This window comes from Sciurus vulgaris, assembly GCF_902686455.1.
Source record: "Sciurus vulgaris genome assembly, chromosome: 14".
In the NCBI taxonomy this organism is placed as follows: domain Eukaryota; kingdom Metazoa; phylum Chordata; class Mammalia; order Rodentia; family Sciuridae; genus Sciurus; species Sciurus vulgaris.
In genome coordinates this window covers 9,015,830-9,041,477 of record NC_136475.1, presented here as the reverse complement: position 1 = coordinate 9,041,477, position 25,648 = coordinate 9,015,830, and the positions used below count along the sequence as shown (strand labels likewise).

At 49.0% G+C, this 25,648-nt stretch overlaps 1 protein-coding gene across 9 annotated transcripts in view; it reads left to right on the top strand.

Moving 5' to 3' along the window:
* The window catches only part of KANSL3 (KAT8 regulatory NSL complex subunit 3), a 49,890-nt gene that overhangs the window by 8,054 nt on the left and 16,188 nt on the right, over positions 1-25,648 (top strand). For 6 of the 9 annotated variants that reach the window (XR_013759159.1, XR_013759160.1, XM_079110595.1 and 3 more), the window contains 18 exons: positions 7,943-8,033; positions 8,150-8,335; positions 12,155-12,286; positions 12,500-12,616; positions 12,697-12,798; positions 12,886-12,957; positions 13,973-14,047; positions 14,216-14,373; positions 17,421-17,484; positions 17,851-18,051; positions 18,213-18,369; positions 19,712-19,789; positions 20,882-21,073; positions 21,452-21,521; positions 21,864-21,988; positions 22,123-22,241; positions 22,628-22,850; positions 23,109-23,242. Coding sequence is in view for 7 of the 9 variants with exons in the window: in XM_079110595.1 (XP_078966721.1) it covers positions 7,943-8,033; positions 8,150-8,335; positions 12,155-12,286; positions 12,500-12,616; positions 12,697-12,798; positions 12,886-12,957; positions 13,973-14,047; positions 14,216-14,373; positions 17,421-17,484; positions 17,851-18,051; positions 18,213-18,369; positions 19,712-19,789; positions 20,882-21,073; positions 21,452-21,521; positions 21,864-21,988; positions 22,123-22,241; positions 22,628-22,850; positions 23,109-23,242 (2,296 nt within the window). In the remaining 2 variants the exon portion in view is untranslated. The remainder of the gene's footprint in view (positions 1-7,942; positions 8,034-8,149; positions 8,336-12,154; positions 12,287-12,499; positions 12,617-12,696; positions 12,799-12,885; positions 12,958-13,972; positions 14,048-14,215; positions 14,374-17,420; positions 17,485-17,850; positions 18,052-18,212; positions 18,370-19,711; positions 19,790-20,881; positions 21,074-21,451; positions 21,522-21,863; positions 21,989-22,122; positions 22,242-22,627; positions 22,851-23,108; positions 23,243-25,648) is intronic. The other 3 variants (XM_079110596.1, XM_079110598.1, XM_079110597.1) reach the window with 3 other exon arrangements.

Below are 25,648 nucleotides of genomic sequence, written 5' to 3'. Positions count from 1 at the left end.
ATAATGAAAAAGAGAACTCGAGAGGTAGGGAAGTTGGAGGGGGTGGGCGTGATCTCTGAGGCTGGTCAGAGGCCAGCAGCTGGGAGCAGTTGTGCTCGTTGTTAGGACAGCCACGTTGAGGGAGGAGCAGCTCTGCCCCTTGGTTGAAGAACTAGTAAAGAAGTCGGGTGGGGTCTTGGATTGGGACTAACATATTGCCCTAGGAAGAGGAAATGCTCTCTGCGGGCCAGATGGAGAGGAAAGCTGCCGCGAGTGGAGGTCAACCTCTGTAAGACTGCCCGAGTCAGTGGGTTCAGCACGAGGACGTAGCGCCAGTGCTACAGTCAGTGATGAGAAATCCTATAGTAGTGGTGACAAAAGAGAGCCACCTGGTATTGAGCACTTTTCAGGTGCCAGAAGTTGTACCAAGTGTTTCATTTACGTTTTCTCTTAATCTTCCCAGTGACTCTTGGAGATGTAGCCCTCTGTCATCTCTGTCCTACAAGATGAAGAAAACCCCCTAGTTAGGAAATGGTAGAACAGGGGTTTGTTCAAACCAAGCAGACTGACTCCAGAGCCCCAGCATTCTTGACTGCCACCTCCTCAGCTCTATGGGCAGGAAAAAGAGTAAGGACAGTTAGTGGTGGTTGAACAGCATGCCCTCTTATGGTTATGTGTCCCTTTGTGGTATTGTCCACTGCCTTGTCCTTGGTATGCAGTTTTAGAAAATATGTGGAAAAACTGCCAGGTGTTTTTATTAGTTCACCTTGGTTATAGTTAAGATGGTTTTGGAGACAGGCGTGGTGGTGCATGCCTGTTGTCCCAGCGTGCTCTGGAGGCTGAGGCAGGAGGATTGCAAGTTCAAAGATAGCCTCAGCAATTTAGCAAGACCCCGAGCAAATTTGCAAGACTGTCTCTAAATAAAATATAAAAAAGGGCTGGGGGTGTCGCTCAGTGGTTAAGTGCCCCTGGGTTCAGTCCCTGGTACCAAAAAAAAAATTTTTTTTTGGAGACTATTCATGTTTATCAAAGTCATTAGACACTTAATAATACATGGGAATACCAGTTTATAATTTATAAGGAAAGATAAAACTTCCAAGCTGAAGAGACACTGAGATGACCTGGCCCAAGTGTCTGTCCTCAGTAGAAGAGTACAGAAAGCCATTCTGTTCCTGAAGTGGTAGGTGGGTGGAGCGCATGCCAGAACCCCCTCACTGGCCCGCCTTGCAGAGAAACACTGGCAGACTTTCATCTCGGGTCTGCCTTTCTGCAGTCTCCTTGGGGGCCTCCATCCTTCAGCCGTGACGTTGCCACAAATTAATATTGTTCAGCTATTCTGGAATACTTTATATCACATTATTTGTTCTTTAGTATTTGAAGAGAATTTGGGGATGTCCACTCATTAGCCACAGGCTTGAAAACAGTATCTTTGGATAGGTCACTTTTGCTCATGACTGGTTTCATTATCTCATGGTCCTTATTAGCTTCAGCCTCACAGATCACCATTTTTTTTTTGATCCTGTCCCTGAATCCGTAGACTGTTTGGAGTTTGTGGTTCCTCTGCTCTGATTGTAATCATCTTGTTGCTGTTCTTTCCTTTGACTTGATTGTTAAATTGCTGCTTCCTTTCTTTCTGCATAAAGTCATGTAAGATTACAGTTTCCCACATTGAGAACTCCATGGACAGCTCCCTACAACAGCTCTAGATTTCTGTCCCCAGAGAGCATCCTGATGACTTTTTATCTGTGGAGTCAGAAACCTATTTTCTTTTCTTTTTTTCTTTCTTTCTTTTTTCTTTTTTTCTTTTTTTTTTTTTTTTGCGATGCTAGGGATCGAACCCAGGGCCTCGTGCTTGCAAGGCAAGCACTCTACCGTCTGAGCTATCTCCCCAGCCCCAGAAACTTATTTTCTTTGTTAGGGCTTTTGCCCCCTTGAATTATTTCAGTAGAAACTGCCTTCAGGTAACCTTTACTGCATAAAAAGTGAGATCCCACTGCCACCACTACCCAACTCTGACTTTCTCTGGGAATGGTGGATATTTTGTAAAACGGTTTAAATTTTTCTCTTTGTTTGTTTGTCTAGATCAGGGGTTGGTAAACTCAGCTGTGGGCCAGATCTGGCCCTTTGCTTGTTTTGTATGGCCTTTTTAAGTGGTTGCCAAAAAAAAAAAAAAAAAAGAAGAATAATAGTATTTATAACACATGAAATTCAAATTTCGGTGCCCATAAATAAAGTTTTATTGGAATATAGTCATGCTGTTCATTAAGTGTTGCCCATGACTGCTTTTATGGCAGAGACCATATGGCTCCGAAGCCCTAATATAGTTACTTTCTAGTCTCTTAAAGAGGAAGTCAGGTGACAGGGTCTGGGCCTTGTCCTGGAGACTGTGTGCCCCGGTCGTGTGCCTTGGAGGACCTTAGAAAACCGTTTCCATTTGCTGGCATAGCAGTGCAGTCCTGACTAGGGTAGGCCAGCTTTCCCCCTTCTCCAGGAGTGTCAAATGGCAAGTTACATTGGATGCAGTTTTTAGAAGAGATTTAACAAAATACTCCTTACACATGATACTTCTCAGCATCTGTTCAGATGAATTTTGAGACAAATCCAACATTTTGATGAAAGAATCTAGTGTTTGAAAGCAGGCTGTCTTATCTTAAAAATCAGAACTTCTGAATTCCAGCTTAAACCCCCCACTTCTCCTTTTCTGAACTTTCTCTAAATTTACATCTCAATATGGTATGTGTCTGCGTAGAAGTTTTAGGCTGGAAGTTGGAAATTCTGTGCCTGAGATGTTGGCACAGAATTTTGTTAGGTCCAGATTCTTTCTCTTCCTCTCTACCTCCTTCCTTTCTCAGGGTGAATGGGGCCTCTTGAGTTTCTCTGGTATTCTTTCTCTCTCCTTGTTTGACTTTTTTTTTTTTTTTTTAAACAATCCTTTAAATATTTTAATGTTGAATTAGTCTCCCTGGAAATGGTATCAGAGAAATAATGACCTTTGAAAATATCAAAATTTTCTAGGACCAATGGGCTCTTTTGGCCACTGACTGGGACGGGCAAGAGGTCAACATATTATTCAGAATCGGTCAGAGCACGGAAAACAAAAGATGATCTGATCTTTTCTAAGAAATGAAGAAAAGCGTTTCTGCACTCATGAGAACTGAATAGGTTCAGGTGGAGGCGGGGTGCAGGGGGAGTGGTTGGCTCACCACAATGCCCATCAGCTATTTGACTGTTTAGACTTGTATTTAAAATTCTGTCTCCTGTTTTTAAATTTTTCCTTAATTATATCTTTTGCATGCTCTTTATCTTAATCTTGGGGTAGATCATTTTTTTCTGCCCACTTAATTTTCCAGCCTCCCACGAAGCCGACAAAATAGAGAGAACATGTTTCAGTTCTTGGGATTACTTTGTTATATATACAGCAACAATCCTAAGAACCTTTTCTGGGATTTTAGACTCTCAGCTTGTGGTTTTTAAATTTAATTTCAGCTGTCATGGTGTATGGTGGTGATTTTCAGGTAGCTTCTAGACCTTCTTTCCATTTGTTCACATCATTTTTCTTTCTCTCATCTTTTTGGGTTTTAGAATAAATATAGAGTAAGAAAAACAAACAGAAAACATCCTGTTGCATGATAAAGAACAGGATAATTTTGGAAATGCTGTTGGTACTTCATAAATCAATTCTACCTCCTTCTCTGTTCTTGAAGCTTAAGTTTGCAGTGTGATTAATAGACTTTGAGAAAGTTCCAGAGGTTGTTGAACATAAAAAAAATTATATCCACCACTTAACCCTGGTTGTTCATAACAAGCATTATTACTGGAGGTAAGACTACAAATATAATCCCTCTTTCGTGTTGTAGCAGGTTCTTTAAACATATTTTCACAGAATTGGAAACTCACTTTTAACACAGGTTACCTTTGCTATTTTATTTCCAGTTCAAGAAATTTATTTTACAGGGATGCTCGCAATAATACATGAAAATGTAGATAGGGAGGTCTATGTGCGCTGGAGGGACAGACGGGGTGACCATTGCAACTGACATAAATAAATAGCAGTGAGAGATGCATCCCAAATGCCTACAAATAGAACTTAACCAACTTTAAAAACAGAGGCATATTACACAGGGACACAGCCATGTGTCTCCAGGGAGCTTTTTCACACTATTCGTGAGCATCCTCTGTCTCCTCCAGCCTGTACCCAGTCCTCACTACCACCTTAGGATCACTGGATATAAGAGAGCTGCTACTCGTGTGGATGTCTGTGTTGTAATAACATTAAGGAAAACAGGATTATGAACTGGTGGTCTGGAGTTACTGGTCCCAGCAAACCTTCCCAGGGTCCCAAGGAATCCTTGGTCCTAATGTGGAGTTGAAGCTTTCACTCCCTCCTTCCCAAGTCCAGGGTCTCTCTCTTTTTTTTTGGGGGGGGGGGGAGTGCCAGAGATTGAACTCAGGGGTACTTAACCCCCAACCCTTTTTTAATTATTTATTTATTTATTTTTTAAATTATTATTATTATTTTTTTAGTTGTTGATAGACCTGTATTTTATTTGTGTGTGGTGCTGAGAGTTGAACTCAGTGCCTCATGCATGCTAGGCAAGTGTTTTACCACTGAGCCACAACCCCAGCCTGCCAGCTCTTTTTTATATTTTATTTAGACAGGGTCTTATTGAGTTGCTCAGGGTCTCACTGAGTTGCTGAGTCTTTGAATTTGTGATCCTCATGCCTCAGCCTCTCGAGCTGCTAGGATGGTGTACACCACCTCCCCCGCCCCCTGCCCCAGCAGGCCAAGTCCGAGATGTCTGAGCATCAGACCACAACGAAAATGGGTGGGTCCTGATGAAGTAATAGAAATTAAGCCAAGAGAACTAGGTTAAAAAAAAAAAAAAAAAAAAAAAAAAAAACAATCCCCAGAAACCTAAGACTGCTTCTAATGTCCCTGTCGGGGAGGGGAGCTGTGTCAGAAGAGCAGGAGGTGGTTAACAGATTTAGCAGTGGGGCCCAGTGGCACATACCTGTAATCCCAGGCACTCAGAGGCTGAGGCAGGAGGATTACAGGTCCAAGGCCAGCCTTGGCAGCTTAGTGAGACCCTGTCTCAAAATAAAAAGTAAAAAGGCTGGAAATATGGCTCAGTGATAGAGCATCCCTGGGTTTGATCCCCAGTGCCACCAAAAAAAAAAAAAAAAAAAGGGATTTAGCTATAGCAAGGAAAGGTTTGAATATAGGTAGAAGGGGCTTCCGAAGAAGAGTTGCCTAGTTCTGTCTCTGATCATGGATTTCAGCTGTTCTTGTCAGTGATCATAGTTCCGCCTGAAAGTTGGATGAACTTAGAAATCATCCCGTCCATGTCTCTTTATTGGAGAGCTGCATAGAGTTAGCGTTCTCCTGGATCATGTTGTAAAACTGGAGATGTAGTAGGTGGAGTTTTATTTTGCAGAAGGAAAGGAGTAAGGCATTTTCCTCCTTTCTGGTGAGTATTTGCTCACTTGCAGGGCACAAATAGTTGTACAGAGTAAGTTACAGAGAGTAATCTGCCCAATAGTGTTCCTAGAGCCGTGGCCAGTAGAAGTCAGGTTATCTCGTTGGGCAGGGTGGTGTGGTGGAAGGATTCTCGTGTGCTATGAATGAAGTAAGAGAGATCGAGACTGTGGGGATGTTCCAAGCAGCTTTTCTGGCGGTTGGGCCACCTTGGTCTGGTGAAGGACTCTTCTCGTGGCACAAGCTTTGCCTTTATGTTCCTCTCTGCTGCTCTGTACCCGTGTGTCCGGTGGGGTATGGAGTGTGAAGGGTTGAGTCCGGACCTGGGTGTAGGGTGACACCGTTCATCCGTTATTATCCCCGGGATGTCGGGCTGTTTTATGTCTGGGGATGCAGGACTTAAAGGAAACGAGCGCAGTCCTGCCAACTTGGCTTTTACTTTGTAGCAAAGGGAGACAAACTGAACACCAATACAGTGACTAGAATGTGAAGTGGTGGTACAGCTTCTGCTGGAAAAGGGTTAGAGAGTTCCAGGGTGGGATTGGGGTGTTACAGTTTTAAATAGGAGAGACTAGGGGAGCCTCGCTGCAAGGGATACCTGAATGTGACCTGAAGGAAATGAGAAATGGACCCATTGTTTCAGTTCAGGGAACGAACGGGAAGGCCAGCCTGACTGAGGACCATGCCTGATGTGCATGGAAGCCAGGGAAGCGGGGTCCTGAGCGGGGAATGGGGAACCCTCCGAGTCAAGCCGCGTGAGCAAGGGCAGTCATGATCTGAGACAGAGGCAGTGGGGGCCGCACAGCCATTGCAAGCATTTTGATTTTAGCTGATCGAAGTGAAGCCCTGAAGGGCTTGGCAGAGGAAGGATATGATCCGACTTGGGTTTTCTTGTGTGGTGCTGGGCATCGAACCCAGGCCTCAGGCTCGCCAGGCAAGTGCTCTACACTGAGTGCCATCCCCAGCCCTGACTCGGGATTTTGATTGACCTTCCAAATTCATTTTCCCAACTGACATTCCAGGGGTACTGCTTTTTATTTCCAACAACAGAATATGGAGGGAATACCATAACCAGTTTATACCTTGTAACCCAGTATTATTAAACTAAAATTTTTTGCCTACTTAATAGTTTAAAAAAATAATATTTTCTTATTTTAATCTGCATTTGTTTATCTTTGAGGCAAAGTCAGCCGTACTTTTTTGTGACCTGCCTTTGCCTTTTCATGTTCTTTGCCTGTGAAATACTTTACTCTTTATCATATTAATTTTCTGGAGCCTCGTTTTTGTTCTGGGGATTGAACCTGCTTGACCTTGCCCTTGCGATTCTCCTGCCCCGCTCAGCTTCCCAACGGCTGAGATTACAGGTGTGTGCCCCCATACCAGGCTCCAGAGCATCTTTCTTATTTTAGTGCAATGGCAGTTATTTCTTAGGTTTTATCTTCTTTCATTCTTAGAAAGGCCTGATTCTAAGATAGATAGGTAGTATATGGTAGGTAGATTGATGACTGTTTTCTACGTAGCTAGTGGTTATCACAGCTCTACTTTGTGACTTTATCCCTACTGATAGGAAATACTACTTTGATTTATCTTGGTTGGGCCTAGCAACCACTTATATTTATAAAAATAATTTATTGAGCAGTTTTTTCTAATGGCAGGGAGAGTCAGTAAGCAAATATTACTGATTGGGTATCTTTAGTTGCCTTTCTGTTCGTATCTTTAGGAGGCTTGCTAGTCTGAATTACGGTATCTACTAAGATTACCAGGAGGTGGGTGAAGGGGAAGGTTACCAGGATCCACACTTGTGTCTGGGTACAGTGATGTGGGATAAGAACAGCAGATAGATTCCTGGCTTCAGAATTTACTGCAGGTGGCCATGTGTTTGCTGGTGTCCTGTACTGGGATAATAAAATGTTAACTTACGTGGAACACAGATTTACTAATTTTGTGGCATAGAGGAAAATTTTTAAAAATGTGGAAAAGGGGCAAGATTAGTGCAGGGTGGAACTGGGACTGGGGGAATAGGCACGTCATTGGTCACATTTCTGTATTTTTGTTTTTAAAGCTAGTGTAAGTGGACTTCTTACCTTAGTCAAGGTTTTGGTACAGTGAAATGCTTGCTGATCTGTCTTTGTGTGAAACGTGCAGTCTTTGAAATTCAAATATACCTTCACAGTGGTCCCTGTCTTCTTTTGCTTATGTGAGTATTTTAGCCATTAGGTAAATAATTAGCTTTGCTGGCACTAAAAGACTTCATTGTGACTGGTCTTGACTTGTCGAAGGTGTGATTGATACAGATGTGTGCTGAGGTGATTCATCGGCAGGATGGGACCAGAATCTCGTGTTTTCCATCAGTAGCCTTTGACTAAGTTACCTTAGGTTATATGCTTTCATAATGGCATCAAAAAAGATGACAGTCTTCTTTACATGTGTATATACATGGGGTGTGTCCCTAGGGTTTGACTTAATTCCTCAGAGTTTCCATTATAGGACTGGCTGGACAATGGCCCAGAACAAGCTCTTCAACAAGATCCTCAAAGCCCTGCAGTCCGACCGCCTCGCCCGCTTGGCCAGTGAAGGGGTAAGAGCTCAGACACCTGCCCCATGCGGGCCTTCCGAGTTCAGGCCTGACTGATCTGTACCCACCCCCACTTGCTAACCAGGTGGAACTCTTGTTCCTCTTCTTGCATCTTTCAGGCTTGTAACGAGCCAGTGCTGCGCCGTGTAGCCGTGGACAAGTGTGCAAGGCGGGTGCGGCAGGCCCTGGCCAGCGTGAGCTGGGACACCAAGCTGATCCAGTGGCTGCACACGACCCTGGTGGAGACCTTGAGTCTGCCCATGCTGGCTGCCTACCTGGACGCTTTGCAGACCCTGAAAGGAAAGGTAAGGCTGTGGTTGGCGTCTGCCCTGTGCTAGGGGTTGCCAGCCCCTGATGTGGGTTCAGATGTGGGGTTGGGCAAGGTCATTACCTGGTTGGTTTGGAGGGCAGGGCTAGGCAGGTATGCTATTAAAAATAGGAGGTAGGGTATCATTTTGCATTTTGTCTGGTGTGAACGTCTCCATGCCATCTCCAGGGTGAGGCATGGGACTGAAAACCAGGGTACTCATAGCCTTGCAGTCGTGGCTTGCGTCATCGCACCCCCCCCAACTGAATGTGGCGGAAGAGATGCAGGGGCGGTGCTGGAGGGTGTGAGAGGCAGACCTGTGTTGCTGGGGGCTGGGGGCCAGGGGGTTACAGGGCAAGGGGCGCCCTGGCCCTGGTCTCTCCTCATCAGGGGAAGAGCCTTCGGTGGCGCCGCGCAAGCGTTACCCGCCCCTGCTGTCTCCTGCAGGGTACGGTATCTCCCCTGCAGATCAGCATGTTGTGCTAGTGGCTGCACTGGGCCTCAGTCTGGTGGACAACAGGCTCTAGAGGCCAGTCACCTGGCTGTCTCGGCCCTGCCACTGACCTACGGGGGATGCTCAGACCCGGGTCTGTGTCCTCATCTCCAGAAAGTTCCTGGTAACAATATCTGTGTGGAATTTCTGTGAGAATCAAGTTAATTCTTCAAGAAAGAGTGGCACAAAATTTTAGCACATAGTTAAGCTCACAGGAACAATACTCTTATAGGTTCTGGAAATATGTGATGTACTTTGTCCAGACAACCTGTGTTGGTTCAGTTTTGTTTTGTGTTTGGTGGTGCTGGGGATCAAACCCAGGGCCTTGTGCTTGCAAGGCAAGCACTCTACTGAATGAGCTATCTCCCCAGCCCTCAGTTCAGTTCTTGACTTCCTCAGCTATACCAGCTTGCTTCGCTCGCTCTTGCTCTCTCTCTCTCTCTCTCTCTCTCTTTTTTTTTTTAAGTAGATTTTCTTTCTCCTTTGCAGGCAGCTGGCCCCTCTTGCTGCTGTAAGTTGCCTGGCCACCAGCTTCCTCCAGCCACATCCCAGAAACTTTCAGACTGTTTCTTGACCTGGTTTCACTTTGCAGGATGCTGAGTTTGTTAGAAAGCTACAGAAGACAGGCTTTGTGTAAAACTCAGGATTAGAGATATTCATGTTTTTATGGTAGGAAGTTTGACCCTAATTTTTTCACTCACTGGGGTGCATAAAGCAGAAACGCTCCCTGTTCTGGTGGACCTTATTTTCTAGTGGAGAATGAGATGAGTGAAACAGACCCCAGATTTCGCCATGTACTGCTCCTCCACAGTGGGGACCCTGGGCCTGGGGGTGAGTGGGCCTGGGCTTGGGGACAAGTGGGGTGGGACCAAGATAGCCCTTGGCAGAGTGGCAGAGTGGTGGCCTGTTCATAAATACATTCTACCTGTGGTAAAGGCACAGCCATGGTGCGTGTGCTCCAGGGGATGAGGGCTGGTAATGCCCAGGGCAGGGCATTGGTGGCACCAGTTCTTGGGTGGCTGTGACTCACTAGCCAGCATGATGGCAGTCTGATTACCCTTGTTTTTTTAATTTATTTTTTGGTGCTGGCTTAACCACTGAGCCCTTTTATTTTTATTTTTCTATTTTGAGAGAGGGTCTCACTAAGTTGCTGAGATTGGCTTTGAACTTGTGATGCTTCTGCCTTAGCTTCCCAAGTTACTGGGATTACAGGTGTGGGACACCATGCCCTGCTGATTCTCCTTGGTTTAGAAACAAGTTTGTGTTTCTTTCCCATTTAAGTGACCTGCTGGGTGTGGCCTGTGTAAATGAGGTGCATTCACATATTCGAGCATGACAGGCCTCTGAGGGGCTCCCCAGGTGTGCACAGGGGCTGCGGGTCAGCTGCTGGCTGGCCGTGTGTGTTGCTGGAATGGCACAAGTCCCCTTGGTGTACTAGTCAGCAAGGTCCCCAGACCTGCACGGTCCCCTGGGGTGTGCTCTCCAGGGTGCTCCCTCTACCACTGGACTCTTGCTTTCCCATGACTATGTTTAGTCATGTCAGTCTTCCTCACCCTTGCAGGTTTAATTACTCTGCGGGCCTGGCCCGGTGCTTTGTAACGGCAGCTGTTGAATATTATTTATCTTGGTACAGGGGATAGAACCCAGGGGTGCTTAACCACTGACCCACATCCCCAGCTCATTCTCAAAAAAACTTTTATTTTGAGACAGGATCTCACTAAGTTGCCCAGGGCCTTGCTAAGTTGCTGAGGCTGGCTTTGAACTTTCGATCCTCTTGCCTCAGCCTCCTTAGCTGTTGGGATTACAGGCATGCACCACCATGCCCAACTGCATATTTATTTTCTGAATTAACTAAAACAGTCTCATGATTATAATCCCCTAATTTCTCTTGCAAAAATCTTCTTAGTCTCTTTTTTGTTGTTGGCAGTGCTGGATGGGAATTGAACCCTAGGGCTTTATGAATGGTAGGCAGGTACGCTATCGCTGAGCCCCTGGTTTCTCTGTTTTCAAATTATAAGCGGCTTATTTTTTCCTGCTGCCTCTGAAGTCTAACAGCCTGCATCAAACCATGATACTTTTCATTTTCCAATCTCTCAAGACCTTTTCTTTTCCCTTCTTTCTGAAAAGGATCTCTAATATGTAAAAACCTTTTCCTTTCCCTGAGATCACTTTGGCCTCTTGTGGGCAGCATGAAATTCAGATAGTTCTTCACACTGTAAGCATCAGCATGTTTGAAACCCATATTTATAAATCTGCGAGGTCACATCTTTGGTGGCTAGTGAAAAACAGGATATGGTATAAATCATGATGTACACAATAGAGTTGGATGTGTTTTTTGAACACAATAATAGGTTTCATTAACAAGCCACAACTTGAAAGTTGTACTCTAGAAGAAAGTGTAATTTAAGAAAAATATATAAAATCAGCAAATGTTCACTGAGAAAATTTAGAAAATACAAAGATATATAAAGAAAAATGTCACCATAATTCCACAGAGATCATTATATTGACATGTGGCATATTTTACAGCCTTTTTCTGAGTAGAGATAATGTTTATATTTCTGTTTTACCTATAGCATTTTAGCAAAATTCTTTCCCTTGCTTTTTCTGTCTCTTCCTATCTATCTCTTTCTGTCTGTCTCCCAGTACTAGGGATTGAACACGGGGTGCTGTACCACTGACCTGTAGCTCCAAGCCCTTCATTTATTTAAATTTTGAAACAGTCTCACAGCTCAGGCTGTCCTCAAACCAAAAAAGAAAATAATCCTTAATATCCAGTTAGGTGGATAGTTTACTTAACTACTCCCTAACATATACATTTAGGTTGTTTTTGTGTTTTGATTGTTATAGAGAAAGAATTCGTCTCTGTGCAAAACTCTCCTTGTGATTGTGAGAGTGTTTTTGATATAATTTCTTTTTTTAGTACTAGGGATTGAAACCAGGGGCACTTAACCACTGAGCTACATCCCCAGCCCTTTTTAAATATTTTATTTTGAGACAGGATCTCACTAAGTTGTTAGGGCCTTGCTAAGTTGCTGAGGCCGGCCTCGAACTTGTGATCCTCCTATCTCAGCCTCTCAAGTTGCTGGGATTACAGGCATGCGCCACTGTGCCCGGCTCGGACATAAGTCCTTAAGGAAGGTTCTCAGAAGTGAAATTGTCGGGAACAGGGATGGGAATAAACTTAGGTCCCAGACACACTTCACCAGATTGCTTTCAGAAGGAGCGGCGCCCCTGTCCTCCCACCGTGGGGCAGGCTTTTCATGCAGCCACTTATTTGCACCTTTGCTCACACTGAAGTGTCTTCACGCTTCTTCTGTCTAGATCCCAACCTTGATTGACCGCATGCTCGTGTCCTCCAACACGAAGACGGGGGCTGCCGGAGCTGAGGCCTTGTCGCTGCTGCTGAAGAGGCCCTGGGATCCTGCCGTGGGGGTGCTTTCTCATAACAAGCCAGTGAGTTGGGCGGCTCAGGCTGCAGCGCGGCAGTGAGGTGACTCAAGCCCTGGAACCCTGACCAGAGGCAGACGTAGCGTTTTTCTTTATCAGTTGGTGGTTTAGTGCCCGATGTCCCTCCGTAAGCACAGGGTCCTGGGCTGGGTGAGGAGCGTGCCAGCGGCGGTCCTGGAGGTCGCGGTGAGCAGGCTCACGGGCGGGTTCTCTCTGCAGAGCAAGCTCCCCGGCTCCCCTCTGATTCTCATCGCCTCCTCGGGCCCCTCCAGCTCTGCCTTCCCCACCTCCCGCCGCCACCGCTTCTGGCAGTCTCAGCTGTCCTGCTTGGGCAAGGTATGTGGGGGCCATGGCTGGAAGAGGAGGAGTCCAGCAGGAGTGTCCGCCGCTGTGGCTTGACGCCCCTCCTTCCTCAGGTCATCCCTGTGGCCACCCATCTCCTGAACAGTGGCAGCGGGGTGGGCGTTCTGCAGTGTCTGGAGCACATGATCGGGGCCGTGAGAAGCAAGGTGCTGGAGGTGAGTACCCTCCACCACTGCTTAGGCGCATGCTGCCCTGCACCCGCCTGTGGCTGCGTCCTCACCCTCTTCTCTCTTCCCACAAAGATTCACGGCCACTTCCCGCACAAGCCCATTATCCTGATTGGCTGGAACACGGGAGCTCTGGTGGCCTGTCAGGTAAGTGGCTTCCGGCTCGCGAGGAGATTGTCTTGGGTGCGCAGCTCGCTTCTGACGCCCGTGGAGGCCTTGGGGCGCTTGGGTCCCAGTGCTGGGCCTTACCTACATGGTCGCATTTTAAACTGTCGGAGGCAAACGTTGGTCTTTTGACTTTATTGTGGACGTTTTTAAGCGGGACCAGAGGTGGAGAGAGCCAGTCAGTAGATGCAGGGCTTGCCCTGCTCTACCAGAGGGCAGCTGTGGCAGGCTCTGCCTCCCCTGCCTGCTTTCTCTCCCCCAGGTTGTTTCGGGGAAAATCTCAGATATCATATCTTTCATTCACATATATGTCAGCATTCTTAAAAAAAAAAAAAAAAAAAGAATTCCCAGATTTCTTTTTTTTCCCACATATAAGTTCCATCCAATTCTCCATTTAAAAAAATTAATCTCATAGGCACAAATTAATAGCTCTGGAATTTGATGTGCTGCTCACATCCTATCCCTTTATAAGACATCAAGGAGCCTTTCCTTTGTCTTAAATTGTGTGTCCACCAGTTTGTTTAAGTGTCCCTGACGTGTCCAGAGCCCCTGAACTGCCCAGGCTCATACTCGAGTCCAATACCTAGAGCCCAGAGAGGAAGAAGACATCCACCCCTGCGCCCTGCTCCCAGAGATGTGGGGTCAGCGACTGTCCCGTGAAACCTGGATGTCTGGAGCAGGTGTTAAGCCCAAAAGAGAGAGTTTGCTCTACTTAAGGGAGAAAGGCACCGCTTATTGCTGTTGTATTTACCCTTGGTGGAGAAAAGTGAGGAGCAGTCTCGCCCTAGCAGGGTGACAAGGTTGACATGTGAAACCTCCTGTCCCAAGGTTCCGCCCTCTGAGAGGACCCCACTTCCCTTCATGGTAGCTGCCGTGGGACAGCACACCTTGTGTTAGGATGGGGAAGAGGAGGTGGGTCTGGGCATCTCCTGCACACTAGGCATGCTGAGGGACAGTGAGTCACTTTCCCCTTAACAGACTGTGCCATTATCCACAGGTGTCAGTCATGGAGTACGTCACTGCCGTTGTCTGCCTTGGGTTTCCTCTGCTCACTGTGGACGGCCCCCGAGGGGTAAGAGCGAGGTGAAGCTAGGTGGGGCTGCTGACAGTGAGGGGACAGCAGGTGAAACTAGGCGGGGCTGATGATGGGCAGGGGACAGCAGGAGTGCATCCTTATCCATGCTGGGGTCCGTGCTGTGTGAGTGTGAACTGGCCAGCTCTAACCCTGTACCTCCTTTAGGATGTGGATGACCCCCTCTTGGACATGAAGACTCCAGTCCTCTTTGTCATTGGTCAGAATTCCCTGCAGTGTCACCCTGAAGCCATGGAGGACTTCCGGGAGAAGATCCGTGCCGAGAATAGCTTGGTGGTGGTCGGGGGAGCTGATGATAATCTCAGGTGGGCTGGAAGGTGGCGCTGGGACTGAGGCTGCTCTGCTAATCAGTGGACAGTAGGCAGCGAGGCATTTTAGTTAATCTCACATCTGTAGAAAAGTCGCAAAACTGGTACAAAAAAATCCATATACCCTCCCTGGATTCTCCAGATGTCGGCATGTTGTGTATACAACCGAAGTATGATTCTCAGTCAGGAAGTGGACATCGATGTGATGGCATTATTTAATCTGTAGACTCGAATTTCATCAGTTGGCTCCTAATGCCCTGTTCCTGACCCAGGAGCTAGTCCAGGGCCACACGTCCCCTGTGGTTGCCATGCCTCCTCAGGCTCCTTTCTTTGACTCCCCACCTGTATCCATGGTACTGGGGTCTGAGCCAGGGATGCTCTACCACTGAGCTACACCCTGCCCTTTTTGGTTTTTATTTATTTTAGTTAGTTTAATTTTTGGCACTGGGGGTCTAACCCAGGGACACTTTATTTTTTTTATTTATTTATTTATTTGTTTGTTTTCTTTAGTTGTAGATGGATACAACACCTTTATTTTATTTATTTTTATATGGTGCTGAGGAATGGAGCCCAGAGCCTCACACATGCGAGATGAGCACTGTACCACTGAGCCACAACCCCAGTGCCCAGGGACGCTTTATTGTGGAGCCACATCCCCAGCCCTTTTTATTTTTTGAGGCAGGGTCTCACGAGTTGCTTAGAACTTTGCTAAGTTGCTGAGGCTGGCTGTGAACTTGTGATCCTCCTGCCTCAGCCTCCAGAACCACTGGGATCACAGGCATGCGCCACCACCCTGGCTTTGTTTTTAACTTTGAGACAGGTTCTTGCTTTGTTGCCCAGACTGGCCTCAAACTTTCAGTGCCTGCCTCAGCCTCCTGAGTTGCTGGGTCTACAGGTGTGCGCCACAATACTAGGCCTCCTTTGTCTTTCATGGCCTTGACACTTTTGAAAATTATTGGCCAGTTATTTTGTAGACTGTCACTTTAGGATTTTGACATTTTCTTCTTGTTACATTGAAGACACGCATTTTGGCAGGAAAGCTTCAGTGGGAAGTGTTCTTGCCTGTCCTGTTGAGTCCCATCATGGAATTCCTGTTGGTTTGTCTTATCACCACTGATGATCCCCTTGCTTGTGTGGTTAAGGTAGCTTCTTCTAGGGTCGCCTCATGAAATTACTGTTTTTCCCTTTGTGATTAGTAGTTACCTGGTAGGGAGAAGGTTTCTTGAGACTGTAAAAGTATTCTTTTGTCATTGTACTTTCACTGGAGTTAGGCATTTTTAAAAATTGTACTCCCTGTTGAGGAGGAACGAATGTAGATGTTATTTGTATGAAGCCTTCGCTTGATATATTTTGGAGTGTAAATACAGCCAAAGTTTGAAATGAGATGGCCACTCTTGCCTTAACATGGTGGGGCGGAGAGCTTTAGTTTTGTTGTCATGAAATGTACTGAAAAAGAGGGCGTGTCTTTATTTACATCGTTTTTCCTAGTAATTCAGAGGTTCTCATCTACAGGAGGAAAGGTGTGTGTGCTGAACTGGTGTAGGGAGTGAGCAGAGGTGGGACTTCCCCAGTTACCCTGTGAGCTGCTGACGACACTTGGTGTTTTTTGTTTTTTAATTTTTGTTTTTGTTTTGCAGTAGTGGGGATTGAATCCAGGGGTGTTCTGCCACCGAGCTGCATCTCCATTCCTTTCTATTTTTAATCTTGAGACGGTCTCTCTAAGTTGCTGAGGCCGGCCACAGACTTGGATCCTCCTACTCTGCCTCCTCAGTAGTTGGGATTACAAGAGTTACTGCCTGTCTGGCTGCATGGTGCCAAGAGTATTGAGCCCTCCATCAGTACTGAGCCCTTGCTTAGAAATTTGGGCACTCGCTGTCCTCGTTTGAGAAGCGAGGGTGTTGCACGTGTTGTGCAGAGGCCATCAGCAGTCAGGCTGATGGGATATCAGGATTCAGAGTTTCAATGATATTGTTCTCTACCCTGGAACGTGGGGGCCTGGTTGTCTCTTTGTCAGGATCTCCAGTCAGAAGCCAGGTTTTTTTGTTTGTTTTTTATTCATTTATGTATATGTGGTGCTGAGGATCAAACCCAGTGCCTCACACGTGCTAGGCAGGTGTATTACCATAAGCCACAACCCCAGCCCAGAAGCCAGGGTTTTTTTGTTTGTTTGTTTGTTTTTTGGTTTTTTTTTGTTTTTAATTAAATTTTTTATTATTTTTACAGACTGCATTTTGATTCATTGTACACAAATGGGGCACAACTTCATTTCTATGGTTGTGCACGATGTAGATTCACACCATTCATGTAATCATACATGTACATAGGGTAATACTGTGTTTCATTCTACCATCTTTCTGTCCCCCACTCCCTCGCACCCCGTTTTCCTCTACACCATCCAAAGTTCCTTCATTCTTCTCTTCCCCCCAATACCAACCCCCCTCGTTATATATTGTCATCCACTTATCAGAGAAAACATTTGGCCTTTGGTTTTTTGGGCTTGGCCTATTTCACTTAGCATGATATTTTCCAAGTTCATCCATGTACCAGCAAATGCCAGAATTTTATTCTTCTTTATGAGAAGCCAGGGGGTTTTAAGACTAGCTTTCAAAGTGGGGGATCTAGCCAACTATGGTCATTTTCTCTTATCCCTTTAGACCTAACCTGGGACCCCGTTTCTTCTGCTAGTCCAGTAACCTCAGGGTTGGAGGCTTGGTTGGGGGACCTCTCAGTGAGGCCCCAGCAATCCAGATGGACTTTACCTGTTGAGACAGGCGTGGTACCTGTGGAGGGGACAGTCCCAGGCACCACGCTTGCTTTTTCACATGGGTAACTGAGTTCAGTCCCACAACTCCTTGAATGAGGTATTATGATTCCCCATTTTGCCATGAGAAAACAGGCTCAGAGAGGGTGCATCACCTGCCAGAGGGCTTATATAGTGCTGCTTCCTGGGTCCAGAAAATGACAGAAGAGACATCCATTTCTTACTTCCATAGGATGCTATAGAATATTTTAAAAGTAAGCATTTTCTTCTTTTTGTCTCTTAGGATAAGCAAAGCAAAGAAGAAATCAGAAGGGTTGACTCAAAGCATGGTGGACAGGTGTATTCAGGTGAACAGTTGTCTCCTATTTTTCTCAGCAATGCCTCTTCTCTTGCCTTTTAGGTTTGGTCTTGTGAGCAGCAGCTCACTGAAGGTGTAGGGGTGTCCGCTGGGGCCTCTGCTAGGCTTGAATCATGAGCAGGGGAGAGTGGGGACAGGGAGGGGGTCTGCTGAAGTGGGCTGGGGGCCCTGCTCAGAGCCATCTGCTGGCCTCCTCTGCCAGGGCTGTTTAGAAGCCTGGGCTTCTGCAGGCTCTGTGAGTGGGGAGCGTCAGCACACCTGAGGCCAAACCTCGGTGCAGTCACAGAGTCTGATACCCTCTGGGGTTCCTGTCCTCTGGCGGAGGACTCACCAGCCCGGCTCCTTTCTGTACCAGGATGAGATCGTGGACTTCCTGACGGGAGTGCTCACTCGCGCTGAGGGTCACGTGGGCTCTGAGCCTCGGGATCAGGATGCTGAGAAGAAGAAGAAGCCCCGTGACGTGGTCCGCAGAGACCTGGCCTTTGAAGTCCCTGAGCGGGGCAGTCGACCTGCTTCCCCCGCTGCCAAGCTGCCCGCCTCACCATCAGGCTCAGAGGTAGAGCAGGAAGGGGGAGCGCTCCAGCTGGGTGAGGACCTCGGTTCGGCTCTCCAGCTTCCTGGGGCACCTGTGAGTTCTCTGAGGAGGCTCCAGGTGACCTGCCAGCTGCCATGAATCCAAGCAATGTTGGCTTGTCTCTTGACCTTCTCACTGTTCAGGATCTCTCCAGTGTGTCCAGCAGCCCCACCTCCAGCCCCAAGACCAAAGTGACCACAGTGACCTCTGCTCAGAAGTCCAGTCAGATCGGGAGTTCCCAGCTGCTGAAGAGACACGTGCAGCGGACAGAAGCTATGCTGACCCACAAACAAGCCCAGGGTATAGGCTCCCGGCCCAGTAGCCTCTCATGGGTTCTGTCATCCGCAGGTGGTTTCACGTGGCATTTGGAAAGCACTGGGTCTGCAGCTTTGTCCAGGAGGATGTGCGTGGCTCCTTTCCCACAGGCCTGTCCAGGCAGAGTTGGGCTGCAGCGAATCCCAGGGTCCGTGTGTTAGTGGACTTTGTGGTCACTAGTTACAGCTTTGTCTCGGTGCCCTGGAGACGTCGGGTTTGTGAGCCAGCTGCCTGTATGTTGGCGTGACCTTTTCTGACCTCTCACTGGGAAGCTGCACTTTCTTTTGCTCCAGGCCCTGCCTGGCACTCCTGCGGGGGTGTGTGTGGACTGAGTCATCCGATTCTAGGGCATATCACCTGGTATTGGCCCTTCCTTTGCTTTGTCCTTCAAGAGTTAAGGTTCCCACTCTGGGGCCTCCCACAAAGTTTATCAGACCTCTGCAGATAAGTTTAAGATGAGTCTGGGAAACACTTGTGTGATTGAAATCAGTGTGGGCGCCAATAAGGCCATGTGAGGAGCTGTAGAAGCGGGAGAAGGTGGTGGGTCAAGGACGCAGCAGCAGCAACCCCCACCCCCAACCGTGGTCATCCAGGTGGGCCACCCTGAGCCAAGACGTTTGGTCATTTGCCTAAGTGCATGTGTCATCGAGGTTCTCAGATGGGAGTGGGAGTGTGTGGGAGGAGGTGGTGGCTTGAGTTGGCTCTCAGGCAGAGAACTCAGGCGAGAGGTGTTGCTTTTGGTGGAGCCAAAAGTCAGGACTTGACCCCAGGCCTCATGTGAGATTGCTCATAAGAGTATCACTAACCAGGAGCAGAGAGGGTGACTGGGTGGGCAAAGGCAAAAGGGAGGCTGGGCCCTAGGGTCAGCCTGGATGCCCTGTGGCCTGTCTTTTCCTGAGTGGTGAGCAGAGCTGTCCTGGGTGGACAGTGTCCCTTTAGATGGGTGATGAAGATGAGCTGCAGTCTGCCGTGCCTCTGGGCAGCATGCTTGGTTGAGAATCTAAGGAGTTCTGGTGGGCTGGGTTGGAACAAGACCCAGAGTGTCGTGGGAGACGGGAGCAGCCGTAGAAGCCTGGCTAAGCAGGGAATGAAGGCCAGCACAAAGGAGCCCTCGCTGAGACCCTTCCTCTCACTCTGGCCGAGCCCAGCTCGTTGAGTCTCGCAGTGGCCCTGTGAGGCGGCTGTGTCCCGTCTTCAGGGACAGGATCAGGAAACCCTTGCAGTGACCTCAGAGAGCCCCCAGACCGTTCTCATCTCCTCCTCGTTCCCTCTTCTTCTCCTTCCTCTGGCTGCCTGTGATTCTGTAATTCTTTCTGATTCATTCTAGCACAGTTTGCTGCTTTTCTGAAACAAAACATGCTGGTGAGGAAAGCTCTTCCTCCTGGCGCCTCCTCCTGTCTCTTTGGTGAGTATGGCTCTTCTCTGCCGTCCTCCATCTCCCTCATATCTGTGGCCTCCTCCTGGCTCCTGTTCTCTGTGGCCGCCTCCCTTCTTCACACTGTGGTCTTGGTGCTCTGTTCTTGTTTGCTTCTTTCTCTCTGACTGTGGTTCTTTCACTGGGATTCCTGCTCTGCTGCTCCTTTGTGTGCCTGTGGCCATCGCTTGTGGCCTCTTTCCTCGTCTGTGTCCTCCCATCCTTTCTCCCTGTGTCCCTCCTGGCAGCTACAGGCACACCAGCTCCTGCCCCCCACCACCTCTGAGTTCAGCCGTGCATTTGTCCCTAAGCACCCCTCCTGGCTGGTGAGCCCTGACTGGTGGCCCCATTGCCAGGGGCCCCGTGCTCGGTGACTGCTGCCTTCCTTCCCACCTCCAGCCCTGCTCACCTGTGCTGAGGGGCTCAGGAGAGTTCAGGGCTTCAGGAGGAAGGGGCCTGTGAGGAAGGCAAAGGAAAAGTTAGGTTCAGAGGTGTGGCTGTACCCACGAATCTGTCGGAGTCAGGGGAGGGAAAGCCTGTGTGTTAGCAGATGTCCTGGGGGCTGGGTTGTGGCATCGGCCACTGCTGCCCTGTTGCCTTCGGGCAGGAGCCGTGAGGCTGCCTGGCTGAGGAGCTTCCTCACCTTGCCTCCGCTCAGAGCCAGCCTCAAGTCCTGGGGACAGCCCTGCTCAGGGCCTCCTGGCAGGCGAGCCCTCAGCCTTGGGCTCTGAGGGCAGGGTAGGCTCCCGAGAGCACCGCGAGAGCCTCCTTTCTCAGAGGGCTGGCGGCCTGCTCCTCATGGGCTCTTCATAGTGCCTACTGTGCCCCGCTGGGGGACGGTAGGGGGGCTCGCAGCAGCTTCCATCTGGGGAGGCCTGCTCGCCGCACTGCAGTGAGTCTGTCTGTGGTGCCGGCCTTTGCTGGGCAGCGTGTCTTCTGTCCGTCAGCTCCCGCCAGCCCAGCGCCCTCCTTCCCACTGAGGGCAGGCCGAGGGAGGGGTGGCCCCCGAGAAGGGCGGGCAGGGCCTGAGGTGGCCTGTGCTGTCTCAGCTCCTGGGGGATCTCACCCAGCTCCGTCTCTCAGTTCCCATTTCCTCAGAACCAGCAGAAGAGGCAGAGAAGGAGGAACTCCGGGTCCAGCTGAAGCGGCACCATCCCTCCAGCCCTCTTCCTGGCAGCAAGGCCTCCAAGCGACCCAAGATCAAAGTGTCCCTCATTTCTCAGGGGGACACAACTGGAGGACCTTGTGTTGCTTCCCAAGGAGGCGCTCCGGATGGTGAGTCTGCCAGCCTGTTAGTAAGGACCGACCGGCCGTCTAGGCTCGCAGCCTGGCCCTCGGGAGGCTGCTCCAGGGGTGGGCAACTCCTCGGGTGGGTGACTCCTTGGGTGGGTGGCCCCAGAGGGGAAGCGGAAGGCACCACGGGCCACTGAGAGCTCCGTGTGTTTTGTTCCTTTGGTTTCGGTGAAAGGTGGTGAGAGACTCCAGAAGTTCAGACAATAGAGGGGAGGGACCCCACACCTCTCCTGCCCCAACAGCTGTCCTGCCTTCACCCTCAGTCTTTGCCTTAGCATCTTGTTGTTATCCTGGTTGTGGGTCTTGGGAACCTAGGGCCAAGTAGGACTGATGGCGACTTTGGTGGTTCCCATCTTACAGCTGCCGGCGGGAAGGCCATCGCTGTGACGCTGGGGCAGGCGTCAGCAGGGGGACTTCTCCCAACAGCCAGGTGTGTTTGGTCCTGGTCCCGTCCTCCCTTCACCGCTTCTCTGGCCCATTTGTATTTTGGGAAGATGGTGGCTCCTTTATTCTGTCGGTTATGGGGGTGTGGCTTCTTTCTGGCTGGTATTTTTCTCTTCGATTTGGGTCGGCTCAGTTTATTTTTACCTGTAGAGCATTCCCTGGGTCTTGCTCTGAGGCCTGAGTTCTTGACTTTAGGCCTGACTTACCAGGGCCAGAGCCTGGGTGGGGTCAGAAGGTGTCCAGTTGAGGCTTTGTGGGCCCACTCGCCCCTTGTGTGGCTTGAGGTCAGTTGCCTTCTGACCTTTGAATGAAGCAACTCTGTTTCCAGGTCCAGTGCTTCTGAAGGCATCGCAGCCAGCCCAGCCCCCTCGGTCTCCAGCAGCACCACGCCCAGCACCCTGCACACGCTCCAGAGCCGCTTGGTGGCCACCTCTCCTGGCAGCTCCCTCCCAGGTATCTGGTTGCCCATCTTCCCCACTCTCAGCTGCCTTTTTGGTCTGTTGCTGGAAGGTGACCATAGAAAACAGCACGGCTGCTCGTGGACCTGGGTGACTGACCTGTGCTGGTGCTGTCCCGTTCTCTCCTAGGTGCCCCATCAGCCAGCAGCCTCCTGCAAGGCCTCAGCTTCAGCTTGCAGGACATCAGCAGCAAGAGCTCCGGGCCCCCCACAAACCCTGGCCTCCCTGGCCCTGGGCCAGCCGCACAGGTGCCTCTGCCTTCCCTGGGCTGGGCAGCTGTGGGAGGAGGCTTCCCCCACCTTGGTTGGTTTGGGCAAGGTGACTGGGTCTGGAGTCAGTGGGCCAAGGATAGATAGCCTTCTTGCCACAGCCAGGGAGCTGCCAGAGGTTAAGGTCCATCATTTACCATGTGGCCTCGGGTGAGATTCTTTACCTTTCTGTAAAGTGAGATCGTGATCATAGCCCCCTTAGAGTTGTGAGGCTCAAGATGGTAAGTGCTGGATGCCTGGAAGAGGACCTTGCCCCTGGCGCACGCTCGGCGCGTTCGTCTGCAGTCGTAGTGCTGGGGGCCCTTCAGGCTCCAGTGTTGTTGCTGGGCAGCAGCTTCTGATCACCTGGCTTGTGTGTCCCACAGGCCACCAGTGTGAAGTTGTCCACCCCCATGCAGAGTCTGGGTGCCATCACCACGGGCACCAGCACCATTGTGCGTACCATCCCTGTGGCCACCACTCTCTCCTCCTTGGGCGCCACTCCTGGTGGGAAGCCCACAGCCATCCACCAGCTACTGACGAATGGGGGCCTCGCTAAGTTGGCAAGCAGCCTCCCTGGCCTGGCTCAGATCTCTAACCAAGCGTCAGGTGAGTCTCGTCAAACTGTGGTGACCTTTGCATCTCGTGTGGGCCAGGTCTGAACCCCACGCCAGGTGTCCAGGCATTCCCGCTGGTCTCAGCTGTGTGGACCCGTCCTCCAGAGGGCGAGAGGACACCAGAGGTTCCCTGCTGTTTCTGATTCACTGATAGGGCTTAGATGCCCAGCTGGGGAGGAGGCTGGGGGGATGGGAAGCCTCAGCAGAAAGTGGACGCTGCGGCCAAGACCCTGCACGCTGTCTCTGGCAGGCCTGAAGGTCCCCACCACTATCACTCTCACTCTCCGTGGCCAGCCGAGCAGAATCACCACGCTCAGTCCCATGGGCTCAGGAGCAGCCCCGTCCGAGGAGTCCACCTCCCAGGTGCTGCCCTCCAGCTCCCAGGTGAGTCTGCCCCGAAGGACCAGGACAGGGGCTGTAGTTCTGGGTGGCCTGGGGCTGGTCAGCTGGCCGGCCGGAGGAGTTGCCCCTGTGCTGCGCTTGTAGCCAGACCAGGTCTGACTCTGGACACTGGGCTCAGCTTCGTCACGTCTAGCCTCTCCTCCGCCACACTCCTTGCATACACGCAGAGCCTGGTGTGCAGTGTTCTTGGTTTCTCTCCTCCCTTCCTCCTGTTCTTGGCCTCCTCGTGTGGGGGCAGCAGGAGGGGCAGCGACCACATCCTCCCATGACCTCTCAGTGCTCTGCCTTTCCAGGTCTGGGCACTCCTTGCTGTCTTTTCAGGTAGGGTGCAGCTGGGTTTGTAGCTCTTGCTCATTAGTTGCTCTTGGCCAATCTGATTTCCACTGTGATATTTTCAAGTGCCACCTGAAAATTAGAGGTTAAACCCCAAAATAGTACAGTGCAGGGTTGTGCGTGCTTCTCCCCAGCGTGCCCTGTTCAGCCACAGCCTTCCTGCGTACGGACGCTACTGCAGGTGACAGTGCCTGGGCCACCCACAGGGCTTCCACCTCTTCCTCTTTGGGGAAAACTGCAGACATCAGTGACTGACATTCATTCATTGGGGTGCTAGCTGCCTCTTTTTGCAGAGGGTAGAAGTGTTTTTATTTGACTCCTTGTTTTTTCTGTTATAAGAGCAGTTGTGTTTCTTTTGAATTTTGATTCAAATATTATAGAAATTTAGAAGGTGAAAAGTTCCCATATTGCTCCTCCCAGAGGTGTTACTGACTCTAATAGCATGATATGGAGTCTCCCAGATTTTTTTCCAATGTAAAGTACATTATTTATTTAAGGGAATGAAGAGTAAGGAGCCTTTGTCTATGATCGTGTTGTGACGTGTTTCCCTGTCAGCTGAGAGACTGTCTTTTCAGAGCTCGACTCATGTTTACTGTGGGCATGTTGCCAGCACATCTCGGCACCTCTGAGGGGCTGGGTTTCCTTTTGTCACGGGGTGAACACCTTTGCTCCTGATGCTTGTGTCCCTCTGAGAGCGTCTCTCTGAGCTTGAGACCAGTAAGTGGAGGGTGTGTGCATCTAACATCTGGCCAGCTGCTGGCTAATTACCTTAAACACATTTAGCCAATCTCCATTTCCAGCCACAGTGGTAAAAATACCTAGTTTTCTGTATTTTTGTCCATTATGGAGATCAGTCTTTTTAATTTTATTAATGATGGTTAAAAATGAAATTGTTATAATGTACATTCTCCTAATTATTTCTGATGCTCGTCTTTTATGAATTGTCATATTCTTTGATTTAAAGCAGCTTTATATTTTAAGATGCTGATCCTTTATCTGTTATGTAATTGCATATACTTTATTCTAGCTAGTGGCTTGTCTTTGTTTTCTTTTTACTGAAGCATTGAGTGCTTAACTTTGATTTCAAGATCATTTGTCATATAGACATTTAAGATTTTATGTAGTAAAATCCTTAAATATTTCTCTATGTGCATCCAGAGTTTTGTGTCTTAAGAAAGCTCGTCCTATCATAAGACTATGCACATCGTCTTCTGTTTGTTTTCTAATTTTCTAGTTTGGTAAAATGTGCACAGCGCCAGGCTCACCACAGGGGCCTTGCATGCCCACACTGCCGTGCAGCCGTCACTCACCGCCACCTCCGGGGCCTCGCCCTCGCTTCCTGAAGCTTGTGTGTGTCTTCTCCCAGTGCTTTCTGGGTCGCTTTGTTGGTGGTCCCCTTGCTCAGAGGCGAGGAGGAGTCCGTCCTTCTGCACTCGATTGAACTCAGCTGCTCTCACGTTGCATCTGTTCTTAGCCTGGATCTGTCTCTTCCAGTGGTTTGGAAGCGCAGCTCCTGGGGGTGCTGGGCGTAGAGGTCATTGGCATGCACAAGGCCCTGGGTTCAGTCCCCAGCGCCACAAAAATAAAAAAAAAAATGAAAATGCAGATCCTCAAGTTTGCTAAGATCTTTATTCTTTTCCTTTCTTTTGTTAAATAATGGGTTTTTGATTTTATCTTTTGCTCTTTTCTAATCGAAGAGGAATGAGCATGAACATTTCCTTTTTTTCTTTTAATTGGTTAAACATATGAGTTATTTTAACAGATTTCCGAATATTGAACTGTCTGAATTCCAGATTGAGTGGCTCATTCATTACGCCCTGTTCTTTTCTTTTCGAGATGGGTTTCCTCACCAAGGCAGCCTGGACTCGCCATCTTCCTGCCTGGGTCTCCCGTTTTGCTGGGATTATAGGCCTGCACCACCACACCCGGCTTCCTACTCTTCTGTTTTTGCGAGTACCCGAATTATTCTTATAGTGGATACAAAGGAAACACGACCCTATCAAAAGAGAACAAAATGAGAAAAAAAACCAGTGTTTCCGAGGAAAAGCATGTTGT